Raw genomic sequence first — 14,510 nt, 5'->3', positions numbered from 1 at the left:
CTGTTAGTATTATTCTCATGTGTAAGTCACTTTGGATGAGTGCCTGCTAAATTAATATGTAAATAGTCAATGATATAAATAGTCATCTATATATAGTTACATTTTTATGTTTGTGGGTTTAAGCTGTTGTGGTTTCACTGTCTCTCCCTCAAAATAATAAAAATTACATGCAATCATCATAAAGCTTTGTGTGTGTTCAGGTGGGTAAATGGGAAAACGGCTCTCTGTCGATGAAGTATCACGTATGGCCAAGGTTCGAGCTTTACTCTGGAACTGAGAATCGTGAAGATGACCATTTGTCCATCGTGACGTTAGAGGAAGCGCCATTCGTCATCGTAGAGGATGTCGATCCCCTCAGTGGAACCTGCATGAGAAATACTGTACCCTGCAGAAAACAACTCAAATCAGTGTAAATACACACACACACACACACACACACACACACACACACACACACACACATACACACACACACATAGACACACACACGCATGTTGGTGCAGCTATCATTATGAGGACTCTCCATAGACATAATGATTTTTATACTGTACAAACTATAGATTCTATCCCCTAACCCTAACCCTACCCCTAAACACACACACACACACACACACACACACACACTCACACACACACACACACACACACATGTTGGTGCAGCTATCATTATGAGGACTCTCCATAGACATAATGATTTTTATACTGTATGAACTATAGATTCTATCCCCTAACCCTAACCCTACCCCTAAACCTAACCCTCACAAAAAACTTTCTGCATTTTTACATTTTCAATAAAACATCATTTAATATGTTTTTTAAGTGATTTAAATTACGGGGACACTAGAAATGTCCTCATAATCCACATTTATAGCATAATACCCTTGTAATTACCAGTTTATAACCTAAAAAAGGTCCTCGTAAACCACTTAAACCTGCCCACACACACACTCACACACACACATAAACACTTACATACACACACACACACACACACACACACACACACTCACACACACACACACACACACACACATGTTGGTGCAGCTATCATTATGAGGACTCTCCATAGACATAATGATTTTTATACTGTACAAACTATAGATTCTATCCCCTATCCCTAACCCTACCCCTAAACACACTCACACACACACACACACACACACACACACACACACACACACTCACACACACACATGTTGGTGCAGCTATCATTATGAGGACTCTCCATAGACATAATGATTTTTATACTGTATGAACTATAGATTCTATCCCCTAAACCTAACCCTAACCCTAAACCTAACCCTCACAAAAAACTTTCTGCATTTTTACATTTTCAATAAAACATCGTTTAGTATGTTTTATAAGTGATTTAAATTATGGGGACACTAGAAATGTCCTCATAAACCACATTTATAGCATAATACCCTTGTAATTACCTAAAAAATGTCCTCATAAACCACTTAAACCTGCCCATACATACACACACACACACACACACACACACACACACACACACACATGAATGTCTAAATAAGACATAACTATATAAATTAAGAATTTAAAATGAACAAAAATCTGTTTAAAAATTCTATTTCAATTATTTGTTTAGCACAATACATATAGTTTCAAAGCAACTTTACAGAGAAACAATCCAATAAAAGCCCACAGCGAGCAACACAAAGGAAAAACTCAACAAGATGTTGAAGTGGATGAGAAAGAAAACTTGTTTTTCTAACATCCATCACCTGTCTGTCTTTCTCTGTCTGTCAGTAATCACACAGGTGACTCTGCAGTGTATATCAAGCGCTGTTGTAAAGGATTCTGTATTGATATTCTGAAAAAGATTGCCAAGTCAGTGAAGTTCACCTACGACCTTTACCTGGTGACAAATGGCAAACACGGCAAGAAAATCAACGGCACCTGGAACGGGATGGTGGGAGAGGTACTGACACACATACATACTGTTGTGCCCCAGTTTAGTCATGTGAAGTGAAGCTCAGGTATTTAGAGCTAAACTTACCAGCAGAGAGACAGACAGTTGGAGAAAGACACAGAGAGAGAGAGTGAGAAAGTTTGTCTTTATATCTCGGATCGTGGCCCTTGAGTATTTTTTTATGTCTTTCCCATTAAAGCGACTGACAAGTTCAATTTCTTGTGAGTAATTTTACCAAGCCAATACCTGGATTGTGATTATACAGTCATATATACAGACATCTATACAGTTATATATAATCATGTATACAGTCATCTATAGTTTTATATACTTATATATACAGTTTTATGTAGTCATATACTGTATAGTTATCAATACAGCCATCTATAGTTATATATACAGTTAGATATACAATCATATATATATTAATCTATACATTTCTGTACAGTCATATATATATTCATCTGTACAGTTATATGCATTCACATATACCATCATCTATTCAGTTATATTTACAGACATATATATAGTTACATAAACAGTCATTTATATAGTAATCTATAAAGTTCTAAACAGTCATATATACAGTGTTGGGTAAGTTACTCTAAAAAAGTAATTAATTACTAACTACTAATTACATCTTCTACAGTGTAATTAGATTACTGTACTAATTACTCTGTCTGAAAAGTAATTGCATTACTTATTACTAATTACTTTTTAAAACCCTTATCAACCTCGACCAGATGAAAAATACAAGGATAGACATGAAACTGTTCTTTTAATTCTTTCAAATAAATTATATAAAATCAAATTAAATATTCATGAACTGGCCAAAGAATTTAAAGGGGCAGCGTTAAATTAGAAAACATACATTTTAACATTAGACGTTCGATTTTGATTTGAAATTCACTATTGTTTTATATAGAATTGTTCTATAGTTTATAAAGTATTTTACACAATTACATCATACGTTACTGTAATTACATAAAAATTAAGAGTAATCCCTTACTTTACTTTTTTCAATTAAAAAGTAATTTAATTACAATAATTAATTACTTAGTAATGCATTACACCCAACACTGCATATATACTGTATAGTCATCTATACAATTATATATTGTCATATTTACAGTTACAAATACAGTCATATCTACAGTCATCTATAAAGTGATATACTGTCATATCATCAATGCAGTTATATACAGTAATATATACAGTCATCTAAACAGTTATATACATTGATATATATTTATCTTTTCAGTTATAAATACTCATATATACAGTCATCTATACAATTATATGCAGTCACATTTACAGTCACCTATACAGGTATATAAAGTCATATATACAGTTAACCCTCCTATTGTGTTCAAAAATTGCATTCACCTTTTGCATTTGCTGGTCAGTTTTGACCCGGTGGAGTTTTAAGCTTATAAAACATACATAATCCAATTGTTTTCATCAAAAAATGTAAGCTGAAAAATAGAAATGTTATTATGTATGATGTCAGTTTTTTTATTATTATTATTAAAAAATGTAGAAATTCTTTAACATTTCAAAATATACATTAACTACAGCTAAACCAGTGTGATACATGTGAAGATATATTTTTATCAAGGTTTATATGAAATTTCATTTGAATATAACATTGAATTAAATTTATATAAATATTTAAAATGAGAATTTCTAGTAATTCTCCTACATATTACTGCTGAAAAACAACTCAGTAGTCAAAATCTACACAAACAAATACATTTTTTCCCAACCAAACAACATCTAAACAACTACACAACACAACTACACAACATCTGTACTTGTTTACAATGTTTTTAAACTAAATATATTCTGTTTATTGCACGAACTGCTGAATGTTAATGTGTGATTATGGTGCAAGTTGGTTCATTATCAGATTAGTCTGTCGAGAGTAAATGTGGAGTTTCCTTTCTTCAACTCTTATTCAGACAATGTATGCTATGTTTTGTTCCTTTAGTCAGTTTTTACTTTGATATAGTTTATTTGTTATGTTTGTTACATCTGTTTTGTCAGTTCTGTGTGTGTGTGTGTGTGTGTGTGTGTGTGTGTGTGTGTGTGTGTGTGTGTGTGTGTGTGTGTGTGTGTGTGTGTGTGTGTGTGTGTGTGTGTGTGTGTGTTTGTGTGTGCGGGTGTGACTGTATGTGTGCGTGTGTGTGTTCATGTTTGTTAACAAGAAACAGTCCCATTTTGAGACAAGAAAAGTGTGTGTGAGAGTATGGTAAAGAGGCTAAATGTAAGTGAAGTATTTTAAGAAAAATCAAATTCAGAAATGAGCAAAAATATCTGCATAATATCATGTGTAAAGCCACAATTGATGCCCGGGTCAAAATTGACCCGGGAATGCAAAAGATGTAGCAATTTTATAAAAATGGTTATATCTCTATAATTTCTTCTAAAAATCTGAAGAAAAAAACTACTTTTATGTTCATTTTGGTAATCTTGACAAAGTCACAAAGTTTGGTTCCCGTACAAAAAACTATGTGGTATTTAAAAATTATGATTTACCTCTACCAGGTCAAAAATGACACGAACACAACAGGAGCATTAAATATACAGCAGTATATACAATTTTCAATACAGTTACATATACAGTCATATATACAGTCATCTATACAGTTATATACAGTGTAACATATTTAGTCATGTATGAAGTTATATACAGTAATATATATTTAGTCATATATACAGTTATAAATACTCATATGTACAGTCATCTATACAGTTATATATAGTCATATTATATATAGTTATATACAGTGATATATATTTAGTCATCTACACAGTTATATTTAGTCATGTGTACAGTTACATATACAGTCATCTATACAGTTATATACAATGATATATATTTATTAATCTATACAGTCATCTATGCAGTTATATACAGTCATACAGTATATACTGTATATATAGTCATACATACAGTCATCTATACAGTTATATACAGTGATATATATTTAGTCATGTGTACAGTTACATATAAAGTCATCTATACAGTTATATACAGTCATTCAGTATATACTGTATATATAGTCATATATACAGTCATCTATACAGTTATATACAGTTATATATATTTATTAATCTATACAGTCATCTATACAGTTATACACAATAATATATATTTATTGATCTATACAGTCATCTATGCAGTTATATACAGTCATACATTATATACTGTATATATAGTCATATATACAGTCATCTATACAGTTATATACAGTTATATATATATTTATTAATCTATACAGTCATCTGTACAGTTATATACAGTGATATATATTTAGTAATCTCTACAGTCAGCTATGCAGTTATATACAGTCATACAGTATATACTGTGTATATAGTCATACATACAGTCATCTATACAGTTATATTCATTTATATATTTTTAGTCATGTGTACAGTTACATATACAGTCATCTATACAGTTATATACAATCATACAGTAAATACTGTATATATAGTCATATATACAGTCATCTATACAGTTATATACAGTGATATATATTTACTAATCTATACAGTCATCTATGCAGTTATATACAGTGATATATATTTAGTCATGTGTACAGTTACATATAAAGTCATCTATACAGTTATATACAGTCATACAGTATATACTGTATATATAGTCATATATACAGTCATCTATACAGTTATATACAGTGATATATATTTATTAATCTATACAGTCATCTATGCAGTTATATACAGTGATATATATTTAGTAATCTATACAGTCATCTGTGCAGTTATATACAGTGATATATATTTAGTAATCTATACAGTCATCTATGCAGTTATATACAGTATATACTGTATATATAGTCATACATACAGTCATCCATACAGTTATATACAGTGATATATATTTAGTCATGTGTACAGTTACATATACAGTCATCTATACAGTTATATACAGTCATACAGTATATACTGTATATATAGTCATATATACAGTCATCTATGCAGTTATATACAGTTATATATATTTATTAATCTATACAGTCATCTATACAGTTATACACAATGATATATATTTATTGATCTATACAGTCATCTATGCAGTTATATACAGTCATACATTATATACTGTATATATAGTCATATATACAGTCATCTATACAGTTATATACAGTTATATATATGTTTATTAATCTATACAGTCATCTGTACAGTTATATAAAGTGATATATATTTAGTAATCTATACAGTCAGCTATGCAGTTATATACAGTGATATATATTTAGTAATCTATACAGTCATCTATGCAGTTATATACAGTCATACAGTATATACTGTATATATAGTCATACATACAGTCATCTATCCAGTTATATACATTGATATATATTTAGTCATGTGTACAGTTACATATACAGTTATATACAATCATACAGTAAATACTGTATATATAGTCATATATACAGTCATCTATACAGTTATATACAGTGATATATATTTACTAATCTATACAGTCAGCTATGCAGTTATATACAGTGATATATATATATTTAGTAATCTATACAGTCATCTCTACAGTTATATACAATGGTATATATTTAGGAATCTATACAGTCATCTATGCAGTTATATACAGTCATACAGTATATACTGTATATATAGTCATATATACAGTCATCTATACAGCTATAAACAGTGATATATATTTAGTCATGTGTACAGTTACATATACAGTCATCTACACAGTTATATACAGTCATTCAGTATATACTGTATATATAGTCATATATACAGTCATCTATACAGTTATATACAGTGATATATATTTATTAATCTATACAGTCATCTATGCAGTTATATACAGTGATATATATATATTTAGTAATCTATACAGTCATCTGTGCAGTTATATACAGTGATATATATTTAGTCATGTGTACAGTTACATATACAGTCATCTATACAGTTATATACAGTCATACAGTATATACTGTGTATTTGGTCATATATACAGTCATCTCTACATTTATATACAGTGATATATATGTATTAATCTATACAGTCATCTATACAGTTATATAAAGTGATATATATTTAGTAATCTATACAGTCATCTATGCAGTTATATACATTGATATATATTTAGTCATGTGTACAGTTACATATACAGTCATCTATACAGTTATATACAATCATACAGTAAATACTGTATATATAGTCATATATACAGTCATCTATACAGTTATATACAGTGATATATATTTACTAATCTATACAGTCATCTATGCAATTATATACAGTGATATACATTTAGTAATCTATACAGTCATATATGCAGTTATATGCAGTGATATATATTTAGTCATCTATAGAGTTATAAATATTCATATATACAGTTACATATACAGTCATACAGTATATACTGTATATATAGTCATACATACAGTCATCTACGTATACAGTTATATAGTGATATATATTTAGTCATCTATAGAGTTATAAATATTCATATATACAGTTACATATACAGTCATATATACAGTCATCTATACAATTATATATGGTCATACAGTCATATAAACAAATATATACAGTTACATAAACAATTATGTATAGTCATATATAGAGTCATACAGTCATCTTATACTGTACAGTTTACAGTTATATATAGTTACATATAATGTCACATATATAGTCTATATCTATACAGTTATTTACAGTCATATATACAGTTATATTTAGTCATATTTATAGTCATCTGTACCATTATAAACACACATATATAGAGTTACACAAAACAGTTATATTCAGTCATTTACACATTACATATACAGTCATATTTATAGTCATCTGTACAGTTAAATACAGTCATATATACATAAGCTGTCATCCATACAGACAGATATATATAGTCATTTATTACATAGCTCTCTGGAATACTCATTACTGATTGGTCAGTTACACCATCCAGCAATGAAAGTTTTTTGAATAACGACCTTACATCCAGGCACCAATTGCTATTTGACCGGTCCTCCAGGTATTGTGGGTATTCTGTCCTACTTCTCGTATCTTTCTATGATCTCTATAAGTAAGATAAAGAGTCATTTCAACTTAAATTTTATGTCCATTTATTATGTAAGTGGCTGTGTAATAAGCTGGATAACCTATAGATTACTATAGGACTATAGTCAGCCGTTCATTATCCTCTGCTCCACATCGAGGGTAATTTTGCGATAATGACTGTCTCACTGTAGATTATCCCTTACATATACAAAGAAACAAGATTTTGTAATATGTATGGTAGTTACCCAAGTCTGAATTATATGAGTGCAGTCCGATTGCTTGATGAGGTTGCATTCACTGCCAGCATACACAAATGAATTATGTCAAAAGCTTTTAATGTCCACTAAATGCATTGAATGATTTATTCAAATGAATTCACTAATCAACACAACCAATCTCAGTGGTTTCTTTATAGAGAGCTCAGTACTGAAAACTTCATTAAACTGCTTTCAGTGATTTAGATTAATCTGGTGTCACTGCTGAAAGGATTGTATGAGGACATGTCTTTCATCACAACTCATCTGAGACACTAACACTGACATGACAATCAAGTACACTTCTTTAAGTATTCTGAACTATGTTATGATTAGTGTCCTGGAAGCTTTTTCTTGAAAGCATACTGAAGACCATTTATTGACTTTAAATGTCATTTTAGCAGCATACTAAAGTTGACGTGACAATCAGCTTTGTTTCTGCTATGTGTGCTTTAGTATGTTAGACAGTCAATTCATGTTTCATACTTCTTTAAAGTACATAAAAGCATTACTGATATGGTACTGATTTAAAATTTATTGTAAAAATAACATTCTTAAATTGACATGAAAAATAAGAGTACCTTTTTAAAGACACAAATTAAAATATTCATATTCAACTGTGATCCCTTACAGGACACTAAAGTATCCTTAAATTCATGTCAATTATATTACCTGAAAATATGCTTTTTAAGTATGTAATGGATAAAAAAGTGCACTTTTTCAGAAGGAGTTCTTTTCTGATGTCATTAGCTGTCTCTCTCTCTCTGTGTCTGTAGGTGGTTTTGAAGAACGCTCATATGGCAGTGGGGTCACTGACCATTAATGAGGAGAGGTCAGAGGTCATTGACTTTTCTGTGCCCTTCATAGAGACAGGCATCAGTGTCATGGTCTCCCGTAGCAACGGCACTGTGTCACCTTCTGCATTCCTCGGTGAGAGACTCTCATTTGATGTTCAAAGTAATATTAACAAACACACACACACACACATTCTCTGCAGTATCCTCACTTGTGTGTGACCTCTGTCTCTCTGTAGAGCCGTTCAGCGCAGATGTTTGGGTGATGATGTTTGTAATGCTGCTGCTGGTTTCTGCCTTCGCTGTGTTTTTCTTTGAATACTTCAGTCCTGTGGGCTACAACCGCTGTCTCGCCGACGGCAGAGGTGACTGGATTAATGAGTGATTAACAGACAAACAGTTGTACAACCCCAATTCCAAAAAATTGGGACAGTATGAAAAATTTGAATAAAAACAAAAGAGTGATTTGTAAATTATATTCACCCTTTGCTATATTGAAAGCACTACAACTACACATTATATGATGTTTTACCTTGTGATTTTCAATGTTTTTTTAAATGTACAGTAATTTCAAATCAGATGATTGCAACATGCAAAAAAAAATTTGAGACAGGGCAATTTAAGACTAATAAGAATTTGACGAGTTTAAATAACAAGGTGATGTGAAACAGGAGATGTTAAACAGGTGAGGCAATCATGTTATAGTATATAAGGAGCCTCCAAAAACAGCCTAGTCCTTCAAGAGCAAGAATCATTCGAGACTTGTCAATTTACCAACAGATGCTTCAGCAAATAATCCAGCACTTTGAGAACAATGTTCCCCAAAGACAAATGGGAAGGATTTGGGGCATTTCACCCTCTACAGTGCACAATATAGTTAAAAGATTCAGTGAATCTGGTCAAATCTCGGTGCGTAAAGGGCAAGACAAAAACCATTTCTGAATGCGTGTGATCTTTGATCCCTCAGACGTCACTGTCTTAAAAAACATCATTCATCTGTAATGGATATCATGAACATGGGCTTGGGATTACTTTAGTAAACCTTTGTTAGTCAACACCACTCACCGCTGCATCCACAGATGCAAGTTAAGACTTTACTATGTAAAGGAGAAGCCATACATCAACACTGTCCAGAAGCGCTGCTGACTTCTTTGGGCTCAGTCTCATCTTAGATGGAAAGTAGAACAGTGGAACTGTGTGTTTTGGTCTGATGAGTCCACATTTCAAATCATGTGTCATGTTCTCAAGGCCAAAGAGGAAAAGGACCATCCAAGCTGTTATTAGCATCAGGTCTTTTTTTGATGATGATTATGATGATGATAATGATACCATTTATTCTTCCCTGAAGTAATAACAATAAAATTATGCACTTCTTTTGGGACTTTGTGCTATTTTGATCTTATTTACATGTACATTTTACCATTAATTTACATATGCATATAAGCAAATTTATTAAACTTTAGTACAGTAAAAACCTACACTTCTATAAGTTGAAACATGAAGAAAATATGAGAATGTGACATAAATTGGAGGCAGATTTCTGCATCTGGTGAACAAAATATAAATAAAATGACTTAAAAATCATGTCATGCCATTAACAGCCAGTAGAAGCTGTAGACACATACTGTGTAGTCTGAAGACTTGTTGTAACCAATTTTATATTTTATCACAAGATATGCATTTGGATATATTGAGACATTATCAAACTATTATTTGTCAAAGTTTAGCATTTTAAATTGATTTGAAGTTTATGTCATCATGCTTGCAATCAAACCTGACCATGGTGTTACAAAGAGAAGACACAGAATAAGCATTTTTATTCCAATAATTCATTTCAAACATAAAAATGTAATTATTAAATGCATAATAATGTCAAGAAAATGAACATCAAGAAACAGAAATGAACTGAAAAATTAGGAAATTTAATAAGAGTATAAAACAGAAGAATCAGAGTAAACATTTTGCAATTTCAAACTTTCTATAGTAAAGATTTATTGTGCAGACATTTTCAAGTTAGTGAGGTGAGCATCAATAATGAACAACAATACATGCATAAAAAGAACAAACAGTAAACAATAATAAAAACAGTAAGAACAGTAAAGAATGATGCAATGTCTTTATGCTTTCATGCATCCTTGGCAGTGTGTAGTTATGATGGCATGTACCTGTACCTTGAAGATGGATTTTTGCACACCATGCTGGTTTTAATGTCTCTTGAGAGACAGTCTGCACACATTTATTTCTGAGTGTGTTTGTGTGTGTGTGTGTTATGTTGTGTGTGTTGTGTGAGTGTGTGTGTGTGTCTCTGTGTGTGTGTGTGTTTGTGTGTGTGTGTCTGTGTGTGTGTGTGTGTGTGTGTCTGTGTGTGTGTGTGTGTGTGTGTGTGTGTGTCTGTCTGTGTATGTGTGTGTGTGTGTGTGTATATATATAATAATATAATAATAATAATAATAATAATATATAATATAATATAATATATATATATATATATATATTTTTTTTTACTATATCATCTTTATTTGGGGGCCTTTCTCAGTAATTATTGAAATATATGCGATAATTTGTGATGAATTTGATAAAATGTTTTAATTGATTGACAGTCCTAATTATGTGCATAACAGTTTGTGTGGAAAGTTGAATTGAAAAATTAACATGAATTTGAGAATGTGAATTTAACTAGAGTCAGCACTTTGAGGACACATAAACGTTTGCTGAAAAAGATGTGAAGGGTTGTGAAAAGATGTGTTTATGGTTTGATACTCGTTGTTTCTCAGAGGCTGGAGGTCCATCGTTCACTATCGGGAAGGCCATCTGGCTGCTGTGGGGTTTGGTCTTCAACAACTCTGTGCCCGTGCAGAACCCCAGAGGAACCACCAGCAAGATCATGGTGTCCGTATGGGCCTTCTTTGCTGTGATCTTCCTGGCGAGTTACACAGCTAACCTGGCCGCATTTATGATTCAGGAAGAGTACGTGGACCAGGTGTCGGGACTCAGCGATAAAAAGGTACTTTAATAGAAAATGAAACCCTGGAGCCTTAGTAAGGTTCAGAGAATATTAAATGCAGTTCTTGTGGAGTCATCAGTTTTTCATTCGCTCTTTGTGTCATCTTTAGTTTCAGAGACCGAACGACTTCTCGCCGCCGTTTCGTTTTGGAACAGTGCCAAACGGCAGCACTGAGAGAAACATTCGCAATAACTACAGAGAGATGCACTCATACATGGTGAAATTCCACCAGCGTAATGTTGATGAAGCTCTGTACAGTCTGAAAACAGGGTAAGATACAGGAAAACATGGTATTGTGTGATCAGACCATCAGAATAATGTCTCTATGCCAAGAAAGATTCTGTTAACAGTTTTTCTAGCAATCAAACATTTTAAAGCATAAAAGATGAATTACTCTGAAGTGTAACGCTTCATTAAATGGCCAAAGCAACAATACATGACCTGTGATGTAAGAGAGATTTTCTGGGTGAACCTCAGATTTTTTACTTAATAATGTTGCTCTTAGTTTTTCACATTAGTGGAGAGAAAAAGTAGTATAAAGAGGCCATGTTCGTATTGCTTTTAATAAATCGCATTAGTGTTCAATGTATCTGTGTGTATTTAAAGGCAAAGATAATCTAGTTTTGAATAGTGTGTTTGATTTTATCTTAAAACTCAATTATACAAACCTCAAAGTTTTGATTTTGTGAGAAATGTGTTATTGGTTACAGGAAATGTTAGCCATTAAAAGCTGTAATCAGTAAAGAACCATTTACAGAAAATAATGACATTTAGTCAATATGAGGAATAGAGCAAGCTATTTGTCATACTTAAATCTATTTAAATATAATGTGAATTAATTAAATAATGTAATATTTAAATAGTTTTGAAATATTTAAATTAGGGCTGTTGATTTAACATATTAATTCATTGCGATTAATAATATAAAAAATAACACGTAAAAAAAAAAATGTACACAATTAATCGTTTTCCCCCAGACTGTAATAAGGAATATTTCCTCCATCTGAGGAATTCAAGCTTGAAGAACAACCTTCATGTTTTTACGAGTCAGCAGTGGGCAGTAAGCGCATCTCTGCTGTTCATCTGTACACACAACACAAGATGAGGACGCGTTCTTGCATTTAACCTTGTGTGATCCCGCGTACACATGCATTTCCGTTGTATTTTAGCTTTGCTATACACAACACATAATTTCATTTAATTTAAACCGACTGATCTCAGTTCAGAAGACTCTGTGTTGTCAGTAAAGGTTTTTGCCATGTAACAAAACAACATGGTGCCGATCACAGAGGAGTTAGTGTTTGGGAGAAACGCTAACAAAACTACATCTGATAAGAAACCTCATTAAGTGTTTACATTAAAACATGTTTGAGTCGTAACATTAGAGTCTCTAGTTTCATCCGATATGCCTTTTATTTTTATTTAAGCGATTTATTGCTAAACGCCACGCTGATGAACACAATGTACACTAATGTGCACTTTAGTACATTTTGTCCTTAGAAATCCTATATTTACTGTACATTATCACATTGAGAATAAATGAGCTCATCCAAAAGCTGTAAAATGTGTCTTTCAGAGGCTTTATATGGAGTTAGGATGAAAATAAGCTGCATTTCAAACTGTTCTGAGACCAGTGCAGACAGACAGCACACTGGAGGTTAAGTCATTCACTAAATAGGGAGCAAGGGAGCATCCTATAGCTCTCTATGCAGTTAAGTGCATTCACTCCTAAAATCTGATCAAAAGTTCAGTTTCAGGCTGCAGATGATGTTTGGATCACTCAACATGTTTGACAGACATGTGACAATGATAATCAGTACATAGATTCAGAATTTATAATGTATCATTTTATTTTAACATGGTTGACAGTGATTGGATGATGCTGGACATTACTTTGAATCAGAATTAATTATGATAATGTCTGATGTAATGTCTGTAACGTCTCAAAAACATGAATAATCAACACTCCTGGACACATAATAAACAATTTGATAAAAAAAATCTGAATTTTTATAGCTTGGTATTATTTAAAATTTCACAACGTAGTCCCGCTGTCCACATATGTGAAAACTATCAGCTCTAGAATTTGTATTTATTTTTTTGGCTTGTTTATTAGGTGCTACTAGTTACAAATCAAAAAGGGAAATGGAAAATGCACACAGCAGTTTTATTTACAAATTAAACTATGTTTAACTTGACACAGCATACTAAAAATGCTGTTTATGATGTGACGCAACCAAAGTGAGCGCTCCAGATCATTCGTATGACAAATGTACATAGACATGTCCTTAGAAAAGCTCTTATAATAAATCTATCTTGGACAGATTGACAATTTAAATTGGAAAATGGATTGCTGTGGTCATTAATTTTACAGTTCATACAAAATCTTTGTTTAAACACTGACCCTTAACACTTACTTAGTTTACTAATTTTACACTATGACTTGCACTGCACATAAATAA

The 14,510-nt window shown here is 31.8% G+C and overlaps 1 protein-coding gene across 1 annotated transcript in view; it reads left to right on the top strand.

The window, feature by feature from the left end:
* LOC127451204 (glutamate receptor ionotropic, NMDA 2B-like) overlaps positions 1–14,510 on the top strand; it is a 116,023-nt gene that overhangs the window by 90,605 nt on the left and 10,908 nt on the right. Inside the window, 6 exon segments of the mRNA XM_051715704.1 lie at positions 201–409; positions 1,771–1,942; positions 9,027–9,180; positions 9,284–9,409; positions 11,819–12,048; positions 12,158–12,318. Of these exon segments, the coding sequence (XP_051571664.1) occupies positions 201–409; positions 1,771–1,942; positions 9,027–9,180; positions 9,284–9,409; positions 11,819–12,048; positions 12,158–12,318 (1,052 nt within the window).

Source organism: Myxocyprinus asiaticus, chromosome 14 (genome assembly GCF_019703515.2).
Source record: "Myxocyprinus asiaticus isolate MX2 ecotype Aquarium Trade chromosome 14, UBuf_Myxa_2, whole genome shotgun sequence".
In the NCBI taxonomy this organism is placed as follows: domain Eukaryota; kingdom Metazoa; phylum Chordata; class Actinopteri; order Cypriniformes; family Catostomidae; genus Myxocyprinus; species Myxocyprinus asiaticus.
Note: the sequence above shows the minus strand (reverse complement) of the source record. Positions and strands in the feature narration are given on the sequence as shown.